This window comes from Conger conger, chromosome 9 (assembly GCF_963514075.1).
Source record: "Conger conger chromosome 9, fConCon1.1, whole genome shotgun sequence".
In the NCBI taxonomy this organism is placed as follows: Eukaryota; Metazoa; Chordata; class Actinopteri; order Anguilliformes; family Congridae; genus Conger; species Conger conger.
In genome coordinates, this window is record NC_083768.1 from 32,112,275 (window position 1) to 32,136,570 (window position 24,296).

Consider the following 24,296-nt stretch of genomic DNA (forward strand, 5'->3'; position numbering starts at 1 on the left):
ATTGGCAGGGCTGTGTGGTGTCTGCGTCCTATCATTTAAAGAGATGAAGGAAACTATTCTGGGTCAGTTTGGGCAGATTAAGCTAATGAGACAGGAAGGTATGCCAGGTAACTGAGGAACCACCAGGGAATTGGGTCAGAGCAGTATTAGACTCAGCAGAAGATCGAGGGCTCATCATAGATCAAATGCAAATTCTCATCCTGATTGGTTGCTGTGACTCCACTTGGCCCTGCTGGATAGAGTTTCTGAGAGGCTAATGCTCACATGCTAGCCTGTTTGCGTTACCTCTCTGTGACTCAGGGCATGATGAACCTAGGCTGCAATTTGGATCTAACAGCTGCTATGTGTGAGACATGTCAAGAATTTGTGGCTAAACTGTGTCATTGTTTATGACCAGGGTAACCTTGGTCTTTCAGAACTGTGCTTTTGTACCTCAGGTTTGGCTGGGTTTCTTTGGACTAGCATGGTGTTCCAAAGCGGAGGTGCTTGAGTCAACTATTAGACACCATTTATCTCACTGTAAATGCCCATGTCATTGTTCCTCACTGTTTACATGCACTGAAGGGTTGGTGACCCAAATAAAATCTAAATCCGCTAGCCAATTGGAAACCTGGACTAAAAGGATTGTCAGCCTTTCTGATGCAGTTGACCTTTAAAAGTCACAAGTTAGTGGGAAGCATTTCTCCGCCAGAGTCGAACTAGTGAGAGCTCAGTCTTTGCAGCTCTATTCTGAGAGAGCGTTCACGAGAGATCACAGCCCGCTCCCCCCCCCCCCAACGTGTGCCACAGTGCCTTATGGTGATAAAACATGGGTTCATTGCATCCTGTGAACAAGCACGGAGCACAGACACACACACACACACACACACACCCCTGAAGAGACAGACTGGTTTTAAATCAAGAAGCTAAGGGGAAAATGTACTGAATTTGGTATGGAAGCGTATGGCTGCATTTATTCAGCTCCCTTGAGATCTGCATCTTTGAGTTGATGTCACTCACATCACTGTAGGATACCCCAGATGCAGAATGGTCGAACGGTCTTATACTCTACTCACTATACTGTGTGTGTGTGTGTGTGTCGGGTGGGGGGGGGGGGGGACAGGACATTCATTTATGGTGTCTGAGAACCAGCCCCAAGTAATTGGTTATTTTCCTTTCTGGAATGTAATTAAGCTGGCGGATGTTTGTATCATGGGCATGTCTGTGCGAATAAAGCAGCCAGTGATCCTCCTGTATTTACGGTTGTCTAACTCCAGAGACAGCACAGCTTGCGCTGACTCTGTGGACTTGTCAAGCGAGTAAGTAAATAATCTGTGTTCAGCCAGGCTCGCTCACAGAGCTGCTGTGGTATAAGTGCACATTTTGGAATGGTTTGTTATGTTGGTGTGCACTTTGGAATGGCTTGTTGTGTTGGTGCACGCTTTGGAATGGCTTTTTGTGTAGGTGCATGCTTTGGAATGGCTTTTTGTGTAGGTGCACGCTTTGGAATAGCTTTTTGTGTAGGTGCACACTTTGGAATGGCTTGTTGTGTAGGTGCACACTTTGGAATGGCGTGTTGTATAGCTGCACACTTTGTAATGGCTTGTGTAGGTGTACACTTTGGAATCACTTGTTGTGTAGGCGCGCACTTTCGAATGGCTTGTGTCGGTGCACACTTTGGAATGGCTTGTCGTGTAGCTGCACACTAGGGAATGGCTTGTTTTGTAGCTGCACACTTTGGAATGACTTGTTGTGTAGCTGCACACTTCAGAATGGCTTGTCGTGTAGCTGCACACGTTGACGCCAGGGGCCCTTTCTTCCTCTCCATCTCACACCCCTGGCCACAGCAGCCAGGCTCACACCTGTTACTACAAGGCAGGGCAGTGGATTGCTGGATTGATAAACCTCCAGGTCCTTTGCACTCCCGCTATTACAGAGAGCAACTCGCTCTCTGCCAGCAGACACTATTGAGCTGGGTTACAACCGCTTCACTCTGCTGTAGCTGAAACTGCAGTGTATTCTCTTAGCTGCCACACAGGGATACTTTCACCAACTGAAGCTGGGGCATTCTATTTTGAATCACTTGCTTGAGTTATTTTTATTTATTTATGTTGTATAGCTGTGAGCTCTTCATTCTTTTTGGCTGAGCATTGAGTGGTTGGATGATTAATGCATTGAATTTGATTGAAAGAGAAATGCCCTGCTCAAGGTGTCTGGATGCTGTAGAGCAGTGTCACTGCACTAGGCTTTAGTGGCTGCAGAAGTCGGTGTCCTGTGGCAGCCAGGGAGATAGTAGCGGTGGTGGGGTTAATGGAGAGCATTCACACTGCTTAGTAGTGCGAGTCAGCCATTCCATATTTTTACCTGACGTAGGTAAATATCACTGAGTACATGGCTCTGCTTCAGGGCAGGTGAATATCACTCAGTACACGGCCCTGTTCCAGAGCAGGTGAATGTCACTGAGTACAGGGCCCTGCTTCAGTGAAGGTGAATGTCACTGAGTACACGGCCCTGCTTCAGGGCAGGTAAATATCACTCAGTACACGGCCCTGCTTCAGGTAATGAAGGTAGTCATATGCTTTTGGAGTGCCCTGCAGTTCCCATCCTGTGAACTGGTGTGTGGGACTGGAGCCACTTTCAGCCCAGCATGATTTCTGGCATGGTCAACAGCAGAAGGAGAGACCACACACGGCTGTTATGAAACTGCTTGGCACGTATCTTTGTCGAAATTTGGAAGGGGAGCGGCGTTGTCTTTGATATCAGTCTGTGATTTTGGTGGCAGCTGATAGCTCTTTATTAACAGTTGGTTTCAGTAAAGATAATTTATTTTGTTAGCTTATCAGCTGGAAGTGGCATCTGCGGTGTTTAGTGTTCTCGTATAATAATTACAAGCCAAATTATATTCGCATTTACGTATGTCGTTATATCTGGTTACAAGTCAGTTATTTGATTTGTATAGCATTACTCACATCAAATGCCATATTTGCAACTCAAATATTGGTTATTCTGCTGTAGAGGGAACAGATTGAGATTACATGCTTTTAGTCTGTGTATTTGAGGCTGAACAGGGAGCTGCTTAATTTATTCCCTCCCTGTTTGGAAAACCCATTCATTGGTGAGAGCGATGGAAGTGTCCAAACATGCTAACAGCCACCACTTCTTACTGTCCACTGGCTGAGCTGTGCTGGGTGGCATTCAAATTCATGATGCTCTGATGTGTGAGACTGCCAGCTACAATCAGCCTGGCGGCTGCTGGACCATGCGACGCACTTGGCTACCCCTGAGGCACATTGCTAATCCTGGGACACAGAACTGTCCTGGCAAGATGAGCCACCATGAGCCGCGTTTTAGTTAAAAAAAACTGGTGCGTGACAGTGTACAGCTGTACTTTATACTGTATGTTCACCAGGTTTGGTTTGTAGGTATTTGTGTCTCCTTAGGATACAGTTCATCTGTTTCTCCGGTGAATGACTCTAGCTGGCTGTAGGACTGGTTGCATCATCGACTGGAGGAGAAGCCTGTTTCATATATTGATGTCTAATGCATTACAGGAAAATATTTTCTTAACTTATGAAAAATTCAAGTCTATAATTCGAGTGCTGGAGGAAGGAGGTGTTTCTCCCTCATCAGCTCATGCTCTTCCTCCTCCTCGCCCCTTCATCAGGGAAACGCAGGCAGATCCCAGGAATCTCATTGACCTAGTTAGCGTCTCCGCTCCGACTGCGCTGGTGGAGAGGGGGGAGGACGTGGCGGTGCACTGCGGCTGCCTTGCATGCTGTTGGCTTCACTGCGGACACGCTGTTCACCGTCGCTCGACGCTACTGTACGTCAAATCTAACACCGCCCTGACTGCAGACATAACAAGCTCAGCGCCCTGACACCAGTGCACCTGTGAGCCTTAACACCTGAACTTTAAGGGGTATTTACTTGATGGTGCGTCTGGTCCTGTTGTGTCAATGGGTGGAATGGACCCCGGTTTCTAGCCGGAAGCTTCTAGATATCATTCCTAGATGGAGTGCTGCTGTTAGTCCCTGCAGAAGGACACTTAGTTTCAGATGCTGAGTAATTAATGATGTGTGTTGTTTAGCTTGATAAGCGTCTTTCACCAGATCTGATTATTTTCAGACTGCTGAAAGAGGAAGTGTTTCTGATCACTGATTGGATAAAATCTTCAGTCTGAGCAGGCTTATGGTCACTGTGTGAAACACCTGCATTTTCCTGTTCATCTGCTAGCTCATGGAGCATGTGGAATGCATTTCATACAAGTCATAGAGAAGGTCTGCCTTATGTTTAGCCTTTTCATTTCATATAAACAGACTGAAATTTCCTGTTGCAGATATTGCGATGTGTTATGCAATATTTGCACTGCGAGCTTTTATCATCAAAGGTCTGGCAAATCCTCTTAAAGGGCATCCAGTGCTACTTCTCTACAGCTATCAGTACTTGCCTCACACCATTTTGCCTGTGTGTCTAGCTAGGGCAAGAAATTCATTTGAACTTTTGTTCATTAAATATGAATTGCTCTTAGTTGTGTGTACCAGTTGCACATCAGGACATTTGGTCTTCACAAGGCAGATATTAAAGCATCTATAAACGGTGCACATTAGGAGCCTTTAAGCCCAGCAGTGCGGTGTCAGGTGCCAATCATTACCCTCAGTTGCGGGGAAGGGGGTACACTGGGAGTATGTAGTGGGAATAGCACTGAAACTGAGCGGGATGAAACAAACAATATTTCAGAGACCACTCACTGTATTCCTCTGGTGTTTCCAAGACAGTGATAGCACTGGTCATCTCAGGAATTGCCCTGTTGTCCTGACAACCTACTGCTCCCAGGTAAACCCGTCTTGCCAGTTGCTTGGCATTTAAGCCTTTCATTGAGCCGCTGAAGGTCTTAATGGAGGGGATGGCTTTTCGAGTGACTGGGACATCTGCTGCTACTGCGGCAGCTTCCTGTCACATGACCTCACACCTGTTCAGTGTCCCTTCAGAGTAGCTGCATAAGCACAGGTTACTGCACACGCAAGTAGGCCACCATCTGGACGTCAGGAAATGTGCTGAGGTGTGGGGGGCTAGCAGGTGCTCAAATGTGTGCTCAATGAAAGCACAAATAGTGCTTAACACTTAAGTTATGACACACGCTTATGTGTGGGCTCCAGTGAATACTGGTGCCAGTAGGTATGCACTGTAGACCAATATCTTGTAAAGCTTGGTGTTATGTACAGGCCCTACAGTATATAACCGGCATCCATTAATAAATACTCCAGGAATTTCTCAGCAAACTGCGATAAAATAAATATTTTCTCTCTTTTCACACACACTCGCACAAGCACACGCACATGCACACACGCCCGCCCACACCCACAGACTATACACATGCCATTAAATATAGAAGGACGTTTTATTTTTGCATGAGGCTTTTAAACACCCGGGTGTGTAGATATCCTCCCTCCTGCCCCAGAGGGAGGTGAAGTGCCTCCCGGGAGCAGTGTTTGCGCAGTCCCACCCTGCAGCCACAGCTGTGGAGGAGAGGGGCCATCATGACAGGAATCGCACCTGCGTCTCCATCTGTCTGCATAAGCAGCTTGTCATTCGTCACGCTCCGCCTCAGAAACTCGCATCTGTCAATTCCTCCTATATATGACAAGCTGTATAACTCCACTATTATTCATATTCAGTTATATTTTGGGGGGGAAACATCAATTGTAACTGGATGGGCAAAATAGATTTTTGCATGTACAATGTACAATTGTGCAAAAATGGAAGCTCCGTATGTCAATAGATGGGCCAACCGGGCAAATCGTAAGGAGGGTGAGGCTGTGGTGTTTTCCAGTAAGTCATATGCTACAAGGTGTTTACATCACAGTGTAGTCATCCTGTGATCATCCTGACGGAAGAGGCTCAAAATATCCTCTGTTCATATGAAATATGAAAAAAGTAAAATGCTCGGAAGCCCATGTGAATTGATATCATTTTCAATCAAGTCCATTTCCCAGATAAGTTCATCCCCCTGCTCAAGGGTCAAGATCTGATCAAAATTCCCGGTGGCTAATATTAAAACAGGAAAAAAAACACCCAACTGCAGCATGTTAGGAGATTAGCACTAGTGTTTCTATATCATCACAACCTGCTAGCCTCTCTCTGATTGCTCTGTCTCAAAACTGTTGCCCTCAATCTCTGGAATTGACAGGAAATCATTACAACACATTTGAAAATGTGAAAATGTCAGTTCGCTAATCTTTAAAAATTAAATTCCATGCTTCACAGTTTCTTTAAAAGGTATATGTCAGCTCACTGTTTCTGTCACCTTCCTGCAATAGACAGACTAATGATGTATCATCAGCATATTTATACAACTGAGTTCTTTATCTGTATTTCATTGGTATATATTGGAAGGAATACAGGTAACAGCACATAACCTTGTCTTTCACCGGTGTTTAAAACAACTTGTTCTGAAGTAATACCATTAAAAAACTGTCTCTGATTTTGATCAGTAAGTAACTCCCCTATCTACAGGATAAGATTGCTGTTAACATTCAAATCAAAGAGCCTCTTTATCAGAATGTGTTTCTTCATACAGTTCAAAGCTAAAAGCTGAACTAATATCTAAAAATTAAAGATTTGGGATAGCCTTTGGATTACTGTAAGTGCTTAATCATAGTATTAATTTATATTAGGGTCATCACCAGTGCCTTGGCCGTTCTTATATGCAAACTGAAATCTAAGACAAATACAAAGGGATGATAATAAGTGATTGACTATAACCCTCTCCATACATTTACCTAAAATTTAGGTGAATGCGAGTGCTACTGACCTAAAATAATTCAGCTGCGTTTCTCTCTACTTTTTAGGCACAGGACTATCTTCGTTTGCTCATCTTACAAAAACTGAAATAGTTCAAGTCATTCACAAATGTAATGTTTTTAGTAGGTAGGATTTGTTTTAGTTTTTAACCTCTCTACCCATCATTACATTTAGTCCATTACAGGCTTTCCTGGTATTACCAGAGCAAAGCTCTCTCTGTGTCCTCTTCATATCTTATCCTGTGCTTTTTAATCCATTATAATTCCATTATAGTACAAAATATGTTTTTTCAGTGTTAGGTAGGGAGTATTGTAGCTATGTACCAGGCAGAGAATGTACATTAGTTGTCCTCTCCCTTACATTATTATGTATCTGAATGTATATTGTAAGATGTACTGTCTACGCAGTCCAGTGCCAGCTATACGTTAGGAAGCATAGCAGCCTCAGTGCTCTGAGAATATCTCAGTAAATTCTCTCGATAAAAAACAAGCTCATTATCTCTGGTTTTGGTCTTTTCAGTGTGTTCTTTTTTCTGTAAATATGACTAAGCTGTTTTTAGGTTTTAGACTGTTTTACCGTTTTGTTTAATTTAAGCTTAGCTGAGGTACTCCACACTCATGTACATTGGTCTGGCTCTGCATTGTACACTACTGAGCCTTGAGTGCTCAAATCTCTTTTCACTTAATGAGATATTCAAGAGGAAAACCGAAATATGACCTGAAACTCTTACAGATATTTAATTTTTAGTGGGAGTGTTGTGCAAGTGATCGCATAGACATTTGTTGACTATTTAACGTTTGGTTCTGATTTGGTGTTTTTTATTTTTATTTTCATAATTGCAACTTTTATTCCCTGTGCGTGTGTTTGTCCGTTCACTTTACTTACTGCCATAAATCATTAATGGACAGGGATATTTATCAGACCAGCTTGGGGATAACGAGTGCTTATGATAATCACAGAACCTGTGGGTCAAAGTCATGCAGAAGCAATCCAGACTTCTATTTCCCATAAAGAAAAGATCTTTGTATGATGAATCACATTCTTCTGTACATAATTGCATTTTGCTTATGGAGCACTTTCTATTTAAGACGCATAGCTACAACTCAGGTGGCTCTGATTCTGCTTGTTTCAGGATGCAAAGCTGCCCATAAAGAATGAAGGTTAAGGATTGCAGGAAAGCACATCAGACACACACACAAGCCTGTAGTCCCACTGCAGGAGGAATAGCAGAATATTTTTTGTGTGTATGACACCGGTTTGATGAACTTACATGTGCCCTCTGAACTAAATGCGTCCGTATGGATACATGCCTTTCTGATCCTCCTGACATATATTTTCCTCTCACGCTACCAAAGAAATGAAGCTTTATCAGCCTGAATTCACTGTTTACGGGCTGGCTGATCCCAGCTCCTGCACTGTGGGAAACCTTAGTCAGCACTCTGAGTGGCAGAACTAGATACTGGGGTTACTGGGTGTATGTACTGAGCCGGGATGGGGATGGGAGTGGCGAGGATAATGGACAGGGTTGGATCCACAGTGGTGCACTTGCACAGAGAGTATGTAGCAAGTAGGACTGTCTCTGGGAACAGTAGAGCTCTTTGTACAAGTGCATTATCACATTATCCCCTGAGATCAGCACCTGTACCTTGCTGCACATTCTTCTCTGAATTGCTTATGCTTCCGACGGTGCTGTTTATTCATCTGCTTTCATATTGCTTACTGGGTGCTTTTATTGTAAGATATTTCCAAGGTAGAATGTAGCCTGATGCGCACTTTCAAGGGCACTGTGCACAAGACATCTGCGACCTGCAATACCTCCTATATGAGTTCTGTATTAAAGATGCTTCCACCAAAATAGAGTTACTGCCTTTTCCATAGTTACTGCCTTTGCAACAGAGTGACTGGTTTTGTAATAGACTTAGTGATTTTGTAATAGAGCTGGTTTTGCCATAGATCAGGGGTGTCAAACTCCAGTCCTGGAGGGCCGCAGTGTCTGCTGGTTTTTTTGGTGTGTTTCAGCACGAGAGATACATTTCAGTTTTTAATTGGCTGAAGAGTCCACACACCTTGTTCTCAAGGTCTTAATTGGCTGCTGATAGAAAGGAAACCACAAATACCTGCAGACACTGCAGCCCTCCAGGACTAGAGTTTGACACCCCTGATACTGAACTTTAAATAAGAGATTATTTAAACAGGGAAGAGTGGGAGCTGATTAACAGGAGTGCATGCACATTAATCAACCTCCAGACCTCCCAGCTTATGTCAGGGCTCGATGCCTTCCTCACACTGTAATCCGGAGACAGTGCTTTCAAACAGTCACTGCATAGGCTTCTTCTGCATCACACAGGGAAGAGAGAGGACATGTTCACAGGCTGAGCAGACATAAGGCATGCTCTCCTTATCCAGTGAAATTTGGGAATTGGGGAAATATTGAATTTGGATCTCTTCGTTCACTGTGAACCTACGACAGCTGCTGTGTGATGCTGGAAGGAAAGGTTCTGTTCTCTGCTCTTGTGTAAAAGTTCAGTGCTGTTCAGTTCTGAGTGTTTGAGATCAATTGATCAAACCACAAGTGTTCCTGTTAATTATTCTATTTCTGTTGGATTCTCATGACGAGGCTCTTTGCAGCTTGGTTTTTCAGTCATAACGGTGTCTTTGGGGTGACTGACTGAGGTCATACCACACTCCGGTGTGGTGAGGCATTGTGTACTTGCATTTGAAATGAGAGCTGAAACGGGTCAGGTGTTAACCCCTCACCTTGTAAAAATGGGGGTAACATGAGCAGTCTCTTAACTATGCCTCTTGAAGTGTCAGGTAACTGCGGTAAAGTCAGTTCTTTTTCCCTCCAGGTTTTGATGTGCAATAAGTAATTTGTCTTTGTATCTGACAGCAAGCAGTCCCCTGTGTGTTGCTCTGCTCACACTTAGTTAATCTTTGCTGCTCAGAACTCCGCCTGAATTAGACATGATTACAGTGCATTTAGAGGATTGGGTAAATACAGTTTTTTTGGGGAAAAGCTGAATATCTTGCATGATAGCCCTGCATCTCACTACATACCCCCCGCCCCCCAAACATCACCATCGGCATACAAATATACACACACGCACACATGTACACACACAAACAGATTCACTCACTCAGCATACAAAATCAGGCAAATGCATCTGACATGCTCAGTGGCAAATTAGCTTTTCAAACTGTGCACCAAAACAAGCCAAAAATCTGTTTTCCGGAAACAACCACAAATTATTTTGTACATCTGTCTGAATGCTGATTCAAAATTGTATCCTCACCCATTCATTCTGAAAAGGCACATTCATGTCTTTCTCCGCTTTATTCTCTCTCTTTCTGTGATCTGAGGAAATCGTTTACTGCCTTCTTCAAGCTCTGTGATGCCAACAGTGAATTCAAAACCCATCCTCTGTCATTTCTGCACAGCACATTGAACTGTATAAACTTTTCTATCAACACTTAATATTTCATGATATGATATGATGTACTTATATAGCCAGATAATCATAAGTGAATTACATTCAAAAGTTTTAATTTTTAAATGAAAATGCAAATCTTGTAAGCTCATTGGGAGGGGGGTGCATTGTTTTGTTATTTAAATGTCTTTGTACATACTGGTGTTCATGATCACGTCTATCTTAACAGGTGCTCCAGGACCTGTAGAATTTTTTATATTAAAAAAAAGAAAAGACCACCCATGTATGAATATTTATTTCAAAAGGCATGGCATCTATTCATACATAAGTTTCACCACATGCAGTACCATGTAATTCCAATGGAGGGAGGAAGGGTGAATCTGATGTAGGAATAGATGCCATGCATTTTTAAATATGGCGGGTGGTCTTTATTTTTTCTAAATATGCAAAATTCTACAGGTCCTGGGGCATCAGTTAAGATAAACGTCACCATGAACACCAGTACATACCAAGATATTTAAATAATAAAACAATGCACTGCCCCCCTCTCCCAGTGAGCTTACAAGATTTCCATTTTCATTTAAAAATTAAACTTATGATTATCTGCTTATGTAAGTACACATATCAGGTAATGAAATATTAAGCGTTTACAGTTTAATGCATTTTAATCATGAAAAAACTGGTTTAAGCTGGCGGTTTTAATGTTGAGGATGATCGGTGTATATTACCATATTCATATTTGTAGTGAAATTTCTATCAATATTGCCTTGCATTCCAGTTTGAGACCATATGTTGTGCAAAGCTGAGTGTTTTTTAAAAATCATTTGAACATGGTAAGACCTGAATTAGCACTGCAGATTAATGTTTGGAGATGACTGTAGCAGCAGGGATAAAGGTCATATCGCATGCAGTGCCTTTTAATGTGTCTTTAATCAGCCGCATTCAGTGTTGCGTAATGCCGTTTTGCAGATTAATTTCCCTCAGCAATGTTATTTCAACAAAATGGGAGAATTTGTATGAAGAAATGCCTGCTTGTGCTCTAACCATCATTGTAATTGCGTGTGTGTGTCAGTGGTCAGGACGTAAATTAGAAAATCTGAGCTATAGTATGAAGTAAAAAGGGTTATCAGGCTTACACCCTTGTTAATTAAAATTCATTGCATGCAATCCCAGCCTGTTTTGTGTATTAAGACCGAAATTGAATCGGGACATTCTGATTATTTCTCTGTGTTTTTGAGCAGTGTTAATGCCCCATTTGTAGTGTAAATATGTTTGTATGGTGGATTTGTCTTTAGGGAACCTTTAGGGCCTGCCACTCCGCTGTTGCTCATCCTGCTCCGTTCTGCTTCCTCACAGAGCACCCTGCGCAGGCGGCCGAGCCGAGAGATGTTTAAAGAGAAGAAGTCCGTGGCCCAGGTGAGCGTTTTACTCTACTGCAGCACTGAGCGCTGAGCTCCTTTACCATGGGGAAAGAACACAACACCGAAAGCCCAAAGGCTGGGGCTGCCCTCTAAATGCATGCTGGGTAAAGACCACGTTAATTACCTCGGATATGCATGGGCGCTAAGGAGATAAACGAGTGATGAAGTTGTCTGAAAGCATCAGGGTGAGGGTTGTGGTTTTTAGAGGAATTTAATCTCTCAGAGTGGCGGATTTCACACTTCTTTGGAGAACAGAGCCACCAGTAATTCGGCGGTGAGCTGCATAATAACAGTATCATATCAGTATTAGGCAGTATTTCCCCAGGGGAAAGGACCTCATCCCATTACCTCTCTAATCATGCGCCCTGTCTGTGCACAGTTGCACTATGGGCCAGTTTGAGAGGCTCATTCCTCCGTAGCCCATCCTCACAGACCATCGTGTACCCCCCTGCCCCCCCGGCCCCCTCCACAGGAGGACAGCGCTGACCTCCGCTGCCAGCTGCAGTTTGCCAAGGAGGAGTCGGCACTGATGCGTAAGAAGATGGCCAAGCTGGGCCGTGAGAAGGACGACCTGGAGCAGGAGCTGCAGAAGTACCGGTCCATCTACGGGGACGTGGACAGCCCGCTGGCGGCCGCCGAGTGCGGAGGGGGCCCCCACACCACCCGGGAGGCGGAGCTGAAGCTGCGGCTGAAGCTGGTGGAGGAGGAGGCCAACATCCTGGGGAGGAAGATGGTGGAGCTGGAGGTGGAGAACCGGGGCCTGAGGGCGGAGAACGAGGACCTCCGCTGCCAGTACGAGGATGTGTGCCTGGGGAGGGAGCCGCTCTGCACCCCCACCTCCCCCTTCGGCGACGCCCTGGAGTCGGGGGCCGAGCTGCGGCGCCACCTGCAGTTCGTGGAGGAGGAGGCGGAGCTCCTGCGGAGGTCCATCTCGGAGATCGAGGACCACAACAAGCAGCTGACCTCCGAGCTCAACCGCTTCAAGTTCGGGGTGCGGCCGGAGGACGACGGGGCCCCCAGGTCCCTGGGGGCCAACGGGGGGGGCAACGGGGGGGCCAACGGGGGGGCCTGCGGCCCTGGCCTGGGGGGGCTCCCCCTGCAGGAGGAGCTGAAAGCCGCCCGTCTCCAGATCAACGATCTGAGTGGGAAGGTGTTGAAGCTGCAGTATGAGAACCGGGTGCTGATCTCCAACGTGCAGCGCTGCGACCTGGCCTCCCAGCTGGGGCCGCGGCCGCCCAGCCCCCGCGACAGGGACAGCGACGGAGAGAGCGACAAGCGCGAGAGTGAGGACGAGGCGCCCCCGCCGCCCCGCCCCAAACGGGAGGGGCCCGTGGGCGGGGAGAGCGACTCGGAGGACCTCCAGGAGAGGACGTCCGGGTTCAGCAGCGGGAAGCAGTCGGAGCTCAGCCGCCTCAGCCCCATGGAGCCCGCCCAGCGCAGGCGGGATGAGGGCGAGTCCTTCGCCAACGTCCGGCGGGAGGCGGAGCGCCTGGGCCGCACGGTGGACCGCCTCATCACCGACACCGACGGCCTCGCCCACGACGGCAGGCTGCCGCTGACGGCCGGGGAGCCCCCTGGGGCCGAGTTTAGGGGCGGCGGGGACTCCGCGGAGGCCAGGCCCGAACCCCGGGTCCTGGACACCATCAACACGCGCATGCGAGCCTTCAGGACCGAGCTGCACATCTTCATGGAGAAGGTGGAGCACCTGGGGGACGGGCTCCTCTCCCCCATGCCGCACCTCACCGAATCCAGCAGCTTCCTGTCCGGAGTCACCTCCATGTCCCGCGACTCGCCCATCGGCACTCTGGGAAGGGACAGCGTCAGCGACTTCCAGGTGAGCCTCCGACCTCTCCTTACACACCTGCTGCTGTCTCTGCAGTGCTTATTCCCGTTTATTTTATTTCTGCAATATAGAATCAGAGTTGGCACATGGTTGCGCACATAAAGTGCACTGATCCAGTGAACGTGTGCAGGTAGGGTGGATAATAAGCTCTGGATAATATGAAATGACAATATGTTAAAATGCTGTTAGTTCCTGCTATAACTTAGAACCCAGTCTAGGTCAGACCATAACAGGGAAAAAAAGGAAAATGGAAATTAATGGGTAATGGAAATGCAGGTTGACACAGTTCCTCAGATATGTGCTTGGAGTCTAGAACCCTGCTTTTAAAAATAATTATATTTTTTAAAAATATTTTTTATTAACATTTTCACCTTCATTTGAACTCATCCAAGTACTCAACACTACATTAACTCTCTTTTCAGTGACAAATTGCAAATCGATCTGTAAATTTATAAACAATGACACAAGTAAATGAGCCGCAGTCAATGTCAGGTCTGTCATTCATTATTAGAACCATGTGTTCCGTTCACCTTCATTCTAGCAGAGTCCCATGCCTTTTACCTGCCATGACCAAAAACAGTCAATATGTAATTTACAAAGTTTTCATCCTATATACTCTTAGTTATACTGTAGCTATATGGATTATTCTTAAAACACGTAACAAATGTGACCTTGACTCATCCGCTATGCTGGAGGACAATCTGTCAATACAACTGCATGTGGTTTTCCGCCAAAGAATATTGTTTTTAAATCTGAGGTCAGCTACAGTGCATATACATACAGCGATAATAGAGATTCATTATGGTTTTTGCGCAGTTCGTGATTGCTCAAATTAAGCTGATCTGGAGAAAGACAGATCATTATTTCGTTGCCCAAAAATGATTACCCGGCATCAGGGAGAAGAAACGCACAGGTTGTCAGTAGAAAGATCAGCAAGGTGGATTTGCAATTTAAGTTGGCAAGATCTTACACCAGGGGAAAAAAAAAAAATATATATATATATATATATATATATATATATATATATATATATATATACATATATATATATACCAGTTTGTTCTGATCATATTGTGGCTTTTAATGCGTTCTATCATATAACTTCCTCATATTCAAGCTCGCATGAGCCAGTGAGCTGATAAATCCCAAGGGACAGTTTGTCCAAGTTTAAAGTCCAAACTATAGGCTTAATAACAAGCTACGAGGTACTTTACAACAAAATCAGCAATAGATGCTGTGGCACCGTGATTACTTTTATATCCTCACTGGTTTGGACGTTAAGTCATTAGCCTACGAAGGCGAGTGCATAATCAACGATCAAAACGTTTGCGGTTACCGACTTCTGCTTGGCATCGTAGCTGACTAGATCGCTACTGAAATATTATATCCATAAATGAAATGCTTGATTATCGAATTGCAAAATGCCATGATGTTACTGAAAAATGCTGTGTCAGAAAATACATTATGTTTTACCGTTAGTGACTGTGTGATTACACCTGCTGAGTGTAGGTGTAGGCTATTTAGGACTAGTTGTTAATTACATTGTAGCATTGTCACCGCTTTTATGTTATGTAATATAAGTAATGCATAAATCAGGCTAGGCTACGTTTGAACTGAAGTAGCCTACAGCAGGTGCGACTCAGTCCTACAAAGGGCACGCAGCAGTGAAGTTCTCCCCCTTAGATCTTAGTTTTCTTCTGTTGCAGGTCAATCATTCAACCTTTATATGAAAACTGATATTGACTGGGCACCATCATAATAATTTTTAATGGATGCCATCTCATCTAGGCCTAGTTTAACCCCTGTGTTTGACCATAGAAAATAACGGGTTGCTACCAGTTGCTACGGCCGCTTGTCCTCCAACACGGTCCAGACTCTACTCTGGGAAATTTTAAAGTCAAGTCACCTGAGTACACCTTTCATCAGAGCTTATTGGCGCAGTAATATTTGGGTGATTATTTAATGCCCAGGGTTGTAGGTTGGGGTGTGGAGTAAATAGGCATATGGACAGTGAGGTTTCATGCACCAAGTGCCACCCAGTTCAGCTACACTGCCCTACCTCCTCCCTGGCACCCCTCCCCCCTGCTGCTTTCGCTGCTTCTGCTGCTGCTACTGCTGCTGCTACACCTGCTCCCCACGTCACTCTCATCCACCTGTCATACACAGAGTATGGGGGAGTCTTCTGCCCAGCCTCTGAAGCTTAATGGCCCCCTTAATGCACTCGCCATCACAAACACCTGTTTTTTGAGGTGCCCTTAAGTGCAGTGCATCAGAGGATCATAGACGACTTTTGAAGGTGATTCACAAAGCCTGCTGGTACCAACAGGACTTGGTACCATCCGGTCACAGGGCCATATGCAAAGCACAATACAGTCACAGTCTGTCAATAAGTCTTTGTTTTCACTGGCTGGGCCCTTTCCCCAGCCCATTGGTCCGGAGTCCTATTGTTCCGGAACCCAAATAGTTTGAGAAATGTCCCATTGGACTGAGAGCCCATAGTCCGACAGCCCGGTTTCCCGAAAAGAAACGCCCATTGCGCCGAAGGCTCTGAAAACACACACTCTGGAGCTGTTGGGGTTCAGTCGTGGGTGACAGACGCACTGCCATTATTTACGGTTAGGACTTCTGATTAGGCTACCTCTGTCATCTTTTCCCTTAATATTTTAGTGTGCAAACGCCACAAAATGCATTTGAGTCTTTGCTTTTTAGTGTGCCCATTGGCTAAAAATGTCAAGACTTTAAAAATAGGTTAATTTCACAAAATAAAATGTGTCTCTTCCACACTCTGTGTCTGACGTAATCATCAGACAGCTGTTAGATCAAGTTAAGCGATAAGTACAAGTAAGTTATTTCTGGTGAAGTCAGCTAGAGATGACATTCTCACAAATGCTTTTAAGGTTAATCTCCTATTCACGGGACTTTGTAGGCTGCTATGTAATAATCATGCTACTGAAGCTTGAAGATAGAGATTACTGGGAGATATCTGCCTCACGCTGAGGAATTTCAATGGGTGTGATATTATATTTTGTTCTTAATTCAATTAATTTTATTTATATAAAGCCTTGTCATTTTTAGCCAATGGCCCCTCTAAAAAGCAAGCATTTTGTAAACGGTATCGTCAAAATATTAAGGGCAAAAAACTCCAGGGAGAGTGTGTATTTTCGGAGCAACGGGCCTTCGGAGCAGTGGGCTTTTGTTTTCCGTATAACGGGCCATCGGACTAACGGGCTTTTGGTCCATTGGGAAGTTTTTCAAACTATTGGGGTTTCGGAATAATGGCGCGCCTGACCAATGGCATGGCACCTCCCCAGCATTCTCTTACTGACTGCTTCATATTTAAACTTTAACTGCACTGACTTGGGCCTGTGCTGTTTGGCTGCTTTGCTGGAGTTTTAATTGTGGCTGTACTCTGGAACAAGTGAGAAAAACTAATGGTACAAAACTAATGGCTGCTAAACAGTGGCTTAAAGGATAGAGATACTGCATGTGTGTAGAGGGATCTGGGTGGTGTGAAGCCTTTCTGTTTAACTGGTTTGGTCGCATGGCTGTACACACAGACTCATGGCCCACCTCTCCTAGCTGGGTCGTAATGGACACAGCTGCTGTTTGGTTTGGTCCCACATCGCATGCGCCTCATAACCACTGGTTTGCGTTCTTTTTTTCCTTCCCCCCTCCTCTTTTCCCCACTTTTTGATCCGCCCAGCTGTGCCAGCCCATGGTGATTCTGGTCCTCCTCCTCCTCCTGTTCTTCTCATCTCTCTCCTACGCCATCGTCTTTAAGTCGGTTTTTCTCTTCACGCTTTTCTTTGTGCTGTAGTTTTATTTTAGTCCCTTTTTATTTTTTACTTTTTCCCGCTGTTTCTCTTCACCCGCAGTATCCTCCACCTGCATTTTTTCCTGTTCCTGTTCATTTAGTTTGTTTGTTTCTTTCATCCTTTGTTTTCTGTGCACTGGTCTGATCATGCATACACACCCCCCTGTGTCCCAAGCCCCTGACCCCTCCCCCTCCCACCCCCACCCCCGCCCCCCCGTTCACACGCAGTCCGGGGCAGAGGGATGAGCCTTGGTGTGTCTAGGACAGGAGCGTGTGGGGAACCCCAGACCCAGCGAGGTCATCAGGGCACTGGCCAGAGCAGGAGAGCCACTGGACACAGTTAATACCACAGACCAGAGGGTTTAAGTGTGGAGGTCAGTGCCTCGGACATCTTCCTGTCACAGCGATCACACCCCTTACACTCTGTACAACACATTGTGGGCAGGGGGGACAGGGGACAGGGGAAGGGGGTGTGGAATTTTATACTGACGACCCCAAATATGAAACGGCTCGTGGTGTTGTGCCCTCAGCTGGTCTGCAGTGAAAAGACAACCCGGAGCTATAAGAGTTGTGACTGAATTGGGAATCTTGTACGCAGGTTCACCTCTCCAAAGAGGTGCATTTGCTCGTTGTTTTATCTTGAGCAGTAGCTGAGAAGTAGTTGTCCATCCCAAGTGAATATTTACTCCAGTGGACTCTATCCAGCTATCCCTTGGAACCCAAGTACTGCGACCTAAGACCTTCACACCTCCATGGCTTTTAAAGTGGTTTCCCATGTGCACTCTTCCCCTCTCACCCACTGCTTTTTATCACAAACTCCTTTATTATTTATAATTTGATTATATTTATTCATCCCTTGCCATTCACCACTGGATGTGATGTGTTTTTGTTCTGTGCAAATTTCAGAGATATGGTGATAGGATTTTAATTATCTCCCAAGAAGGACTCGTGATGATTTAGCAAGAGTTACTCTTATTCAGAACCAGCATGATCAACAATCTGTCTGCAGTTTATAACAATGCAGTGTCCCCTAGGGTATCTGTAGGTGGCTGTACTTGCATGGTAATGTCCACAGTTTATGCAGCGAACAATGCCTGTCTACACTGTGGTATATGGAATCTCAAATTGATATGCTGTGTGTTACTCTGGTCCGGCTAAACCCTTTTCTGGGGTTTGTTTAAAGAAAAAACCTTGATGTTCTATACAAAAACCAAGTTAAATAATGTTCCAGAAAACATGTTTAACCATAATCTCATGTTAAATTGCTGGTTGTGAGTCCCCTCTAAGCAGATCTTGAAAGTGCGAATTGTTTTAAAATACTTTCCTTTTTAATGTTGTTTTAACTGCACATCTATAATGTATCAAAGTGAAAGATTGTTTATATAAATCGAGCATTCTCAGTGAATATGTACAAAGGTAAGTACCCTAAAACATGCATCATAGTGCACTTTCTGTCTCCTAATGGGTTTTGAGCTTGGTTCCTGGCGAGACCACGAAGGTTAGTGCTCTGTCGGAGATGGTGGCATACTGACTGCTCAGTCAAATTCTCAGACTAGCCTCGAAACATTATGTGCGTGAACAGTGCTTTTTCAAGCTGGCAAAGCACTCAGTTTTTCTGTTTTTATTGCAGGATTCTCGTTCATACGCTGCAAATAGATGATGGATACCCTGCCATGCCATCTGAACACTCCCTTTTTTCATAAAAAAAATATTCCCAGCTTTGTATTGACATAATTGGCCACATGAGAGAAAAATATTCCTTTTCACTCACGCTGCACGGATTTTCTTTTGTCACAGTGGTGGAACAGTAATTGACTGAGCGCTGTGAAGAGAATTGGGAGCGAGCAGCAGGGCTCTGTAGAGTAGCTCCCATAATGAAGACAGAGAACGCTCTCATTATAGCTTCCATGTATAGTCAATTCAGCATAAGGACTCAAATAAGAAGCCCCAATCTGAGATGAATTCCAATTTTGAATAATAACACTGAAAGAAGGAGCTGTAGGTCTCCGTTCACGTGAAGCCATGGCTGCATGGAGAGGCTTAATAGGGAGCACTTTCGTATTGTGATGACAGTAGGGGCAATAGGCTGGTGGACATGGTCCTTGGGTTGGCCTCCTTTTTATGGACTTTTACAGAACTAGCAGTCAGATGCCTGATTCTGCTTATGAAGGTGTTGACCAAAGGCCATGATTAGCTTCTTGGCTGAATCAGGTGTTGTAGTTCTGGGCTAAAACTAAAACCTGCAAAACCACATTTGCCCTTTTCAGATAAGACCCCTTGCTCTAGCTGGTCAGATACGGAGAGTGTTGGTCAGAAAGAGCGATGTTGCTCACCGCCTCAGGTGGGACGTGCCTCTGAAATGCAGGGGTAGAGAATGGCTGGAGGAGGCTGCAGCTCTGGGAGTAATCTGTTCTTCTCTGGGGGGTTGTGTGCGGGCGGAAGCAGCTCCGAGACACGCCCTTGTCTGAGCCCAGCACCCCGGCACGGGAGGTCCAGGCCCGGCTGGAGCAGGAGAGGAGGTGCAGACAGGAGGAGCAGGAGGTCTATCCTGGTCTCAGCCTGCAGGTACACCCCAAATCATTCTGTCACCCAATCACCTAATCATTCAATCAAAATTTCAGCTATTTTTGGGTTAACCTAATATGACTGTAGGTTATAGCTATGTAATAGTGTGTAGCCTGTTGTATAAGCACCTGATCTTATTTCGGTAATAAACACTCTGATTTGGATAGCTGTATGTGTGAGATGGAGAGAAGAACTATCAAAGTACTTGTCAGGACTGTTGCATGCTCAGGCAGAATTTTTTTTAATTGAAAGATGAAATTTCACTGTAAAAATGCACCACATAGATCCAATTAACACTTGTATTGCAGTATGTACAGATTATTTGGATTCAATTTGGTATGACTTCACTATTTGCTGAATTAAATAAACAAAATCAATGCAATCTGTGACACGCATGATCTCAAATAGCTTTTTCATCTTTATTGGGACAGTACAGTGTAGAGAGACTGGAAGAATGGGAGAGAGAGAGGGAAAAACATGAAAGACAGGGTCGGGCAGCTGGATCCGACATTGTGAGCCCTCACAATGGTGCTCTAAATCAGGGGTGTCAAACTCCAGTCCTGGAGGGCCCCAGTGGCTGCTGGTATTTGTGGTTTCCTTTCAATCAGCCGCCAATTAAGGCCTTGAGAACAAGGTGTGTGGACTCTTTAGCCAATGAAAAACTTTGAAATGCATCTCGTGGTCAAACACACCAAAAACCAGCAGACACTGCGGCCCTCCAGGACTGGAGTTTGACACCCCTGCTCTAAATGCCACACCCCCGAAACGCCCCATCTAAATCCACTCTAAAATGATGCAAGACATACCGCAGTCTGTTTGGTGTGCTTGGCCGTGTTCGGCCTGAAGGACGGGCTCTGCTGAGGAGCGGTCAGTGAGGCGCACGGTGTCTCCTCGGCAGGAGGAGGATCGGAGGGACGGGGATTTGGGCCGGAGCCTGGAGCAGGCGTGGGCCCAGCAGGAGCTGCGCCTCCTGAGGCACAGCACGGTGGTGTTCTACGTCAAGCTCCGCTCGCTGCTGGCGCACTGGCGCTCGGCCCGCAGGGCGGAGGCTGGCCCGGAGGGGGCCGTCCCCGAGGTGAGCGCCGCGCGCTGCAGGACCGCTGCAGGCCTGAGGGGGCGACAGTGAGCTGTGTGCTTGTCTCACAGGGTTTGGGTATGAAACCTCTGATGTGCTGTACAGTCTGCAGGGTGAGTCTGTGTGTGAGGCAGTAAGTGTGTGGCAGGTTTGGATTAAATCCCTGTTCTTGTAGCGGTGTGTGAGGTAGCATGTTGCTCTGTTGCAGTGCTTGACTCTGGAGAACGTTCCGGAGCTGGGTCTTGTGGCAGAGCAGGCAGAGGGAGGGGCAGAGAGAGGGGAGCAGCCCTGCCTCCAGCATGGTGTTGGTGACGCCTCCTCACCGGGACGCCCTGCTCACAGCCTTGAAGTGCTCTCACCTCAGACACAGGTATGCCTGCCCTTGTACCCCTGTGATCATAAAGATCACCTGTGCCACTGGAATGCCACCATGCAGAAGCTTTAAGAGACCCAGTCACACAACGTCCAATCATGCAACATCCAATCCCACAATGCCCAATCACACGACGTCCAATCGTGCAACATCCAATCACGCAACATCCAATCATGCAGTTACCCAGTCGCGCAATGTCCAATCACGCAACCTCCAATCACACAATCCCAGTCACATAACCCAGCTTCCAATATTGTGGTTTAATCAAAAGATCCAAAATATGTGATGTTCTTACCTAAACATTCTAATGCTCAATTAACAATCACTACTAGTGATTGAAAGTAATGTTCTGGAATGTAGAATGTTGAATAACATTCCATAAAACCTACTCAAAGGGTTCATTTCATACTGAACATTGTGAGCCAATGCCAATACAGTATATTCCCATTTTATATTATGCTATTATAATATTCAATTTATTGGCCACAATTAGGGGAAATTAAGGGAGTATTTAATGCCCCCCTAGCATTCTCTTGATAGCTGGTAAACTGAAGGGCTGCTACTACACTAAAACCACTGTGCTAATGGTGCTTCTGCTGCAAGCTACCAGCAGCTATAAGGCCGGGTTCCTTCTGTCTTGTAGTCATATATAATTAATTCTGTTTATGTCTATAAAGCTGAAATCTGTGCACAAGTTAAGGGTTTAGCTTTGCACTGCCTCTCTCCACCATTGAAAAGCACCATGGAAGTCTCTGTGAAAGAATCCATGGTTTAGAGCTCAATGCATTATTCAGGAACCCAAAGTGCTGGACTGTGCTTTGAGGCTTTGGCCTCCACTGGCTTCCTATTGCCGCACGCATCCGATTCAAGGCCCTAGTGTTGGCATTTCAGGCTGCTAAGGGGACTGCCCCACATTACATACAATCCCTGATCACTCCCTACTCCCCAGCTAGACCACTCCGGTCTGCCAGCTCTGGTCGCCTTACGATTCCCTCTCTACGGGCACCTGGCGGTCGAGCTGCACGTTCACGCCTGTTTTCCGTTCTGGTTCCTCAGTGGTGGAATGACTTGCCTACCACTGTCAGGACAGCAGAATCCCTCCCCCTATTTCGACGCAGACTCAAAACACACCCCTTCAAACTCTACCTTAGTCCCCCCTCCTGATTTACCCCGCCCCCCCCTTCTGATACCCCTATCCCTGTCATTAACCCTGTCTAATGAATAAAATGAAAATAAAATGAAAATGAAATCTTGAATGCAAGTGGAAAAACTTTATTGAAATGACTGGGAACATGGTTTGCACCTTTTAATTGATTTGACCATTTCTGAATGACAAACTCAAGAGGAGTTATTTAGAATGGGTTCAGCAAGAATTTTCAGTCCAGTACATTCACGACAGCATTCTGTGAAATTCTTTTCACAGAATTTATTAACATATTTTTCTCTCTGACGCTTTTGAATGTCTTTTAGGATGCTCTTTTAAGATGTGATTGCTTCATTAAGGACAGTGATGACGTCCAATTCCTTTGTTAATTAAGGTACACCTGTGATGCTGCAGATGGCTTATGAAGTGTTTTGCAGTGCTGAGCCCAGTAATTCCTTCAGGCGAAACATTTTTGGCAGTGCACAGCTGCCGATAAGATTTATTTAGATTACCATCATTTTGTTAGCCTTATTACAGGTATTTGAGTGATGTTGAGTGCAAATATGAATGTAAAACCAATCTTGAAATGTATTAAGATCTGAGACATCTAATTTCATTCATGGATAGAACACTGATGAAACCTGACAGTTTTCATCTTGCTATAGCAGATGCACTTATTTTAACGGGATTCGGAATGTTCTCTAGTTAGTGGACGACCACTTTGAATCAATAATCTTTTCTATACTAGCCGTTAAGGGAAGATCACATGGAAAAGAAATAAACATTGACTCTTCTTAACTGAATTAAATACATTGTGTTATATTTACAACATTGCTTTTCTTGTTTTTATCGTGCATTTTGGAGTTTTTTGTACTTTTCTGCCACCGGTTGCATAGGCAGCAGACCTGAGCGTCCCTGTAAATAACTGCAGACCAGAAGCTTTCATGTGGTACAGGAAAGGACAGGACTGAGCATGAACACTGAGATGGAAAAGAACACATCAGCTTCAACAGAACCAGCTTCAGCACTGACTTAACTTAGGAAGCAAAATCCTAAAGAACTGCGTGAGTTTCACATCAGGGTGCCACTATCAGTGCAGCATCAGGGTGCCACTCGCAGAAGACTGTGTTCTGGTACTTTATTGCCCATTTACTTCCTATCATCTGTTTTAACTTTTTTAACTTTGTGTTTCTGTGGTCAGTGACACAGACGAAAATACGTAAACAGCCGAGAGGATAGAGTGATGGGGTTCACAAAATGGATGGTTGAACGGGGGCGTGTCCGTGTCCGTCCCCCAGGTGAGTGACAGCCGGCGGGTGCTGCAGGCCCTGCGGGGGCTGCTGGAGGAGGTGCGCTCGGAGCTGAGGGAGGAGGAGCAGCGGCGGTGCCACCTGCAGCACACCTACGCCAGCGAGAAGGCCGCGTACCAGGTGCAGCTGGCTGAGCTGAGGAGCCATGCACACCAGGTACCCAACAAGACCCTGCTGTGGAGGCAGGGCCAGGTGACACTGCCCTCCCCCAGGGCCAGAATCATTCAGAAAAGATTCATACGGCTTGGGTTAACCTAATCTGAGTGTACAGTCGGTTAGAGCAGTGTAATAGTGTGTAGCTTGTGTTTGAACCCGATGTTATTTTGGTAATAAACACTATGGTTTGGAAAGGATTTTGGTAGTGATACTGTATGCGTAAGCTGGAGAGGTGAACTATAAAAGTTTGTCTCCTCCTGCTGGAGTACCTGTGAGGTCTCTTGCATGCTCAGGCAAAATTTATTGAAATGGAATTTATTGAAATTACAAAATTGTCAAAGTGAACTGCATAGTTTCCCTGATCTCCGCTGAATAATTATATTACGG

General features: G+C 45.4%; 1 protein-coding gene across 1 annotated transcript in view; it reads left to right on the top strand.

The window, feature by feature from the left end:
* Positions 1-24,296, top strand: part of LOC133137632 (microtubule cross-linking factor 1-like) — a 43,176-nt gene that overhangs the window by 5,530 nt on the left and 13,350 nt on the right. Inside the window, exons 4-9 of the mRNA XM_061255973.1 lie at positions 11,565-11,624; positions 12,102-13,463; positions 19,732-19,851; positions 20,750-20,926; positions 21,135-21,296; positions 23,742-23,909. Of these exons, the coding sequence (XP_061111957.1) occupies positions 11,565-11,624; positions 12,102-13,463; positions 19,732-19,851; positions 20,750-20,926; positions 21,135-21,296; positions 23,742-23,909 (2,049 nt within the window). The remainder of the gene's footprint in view (positions 1-11,564; positions 11,625-12,101; positions 13,464-19,731; positions 19,852-20,749; positions 20,927-21,134; positions 21,297-23,741; positions 23,910-24,296) is intronic.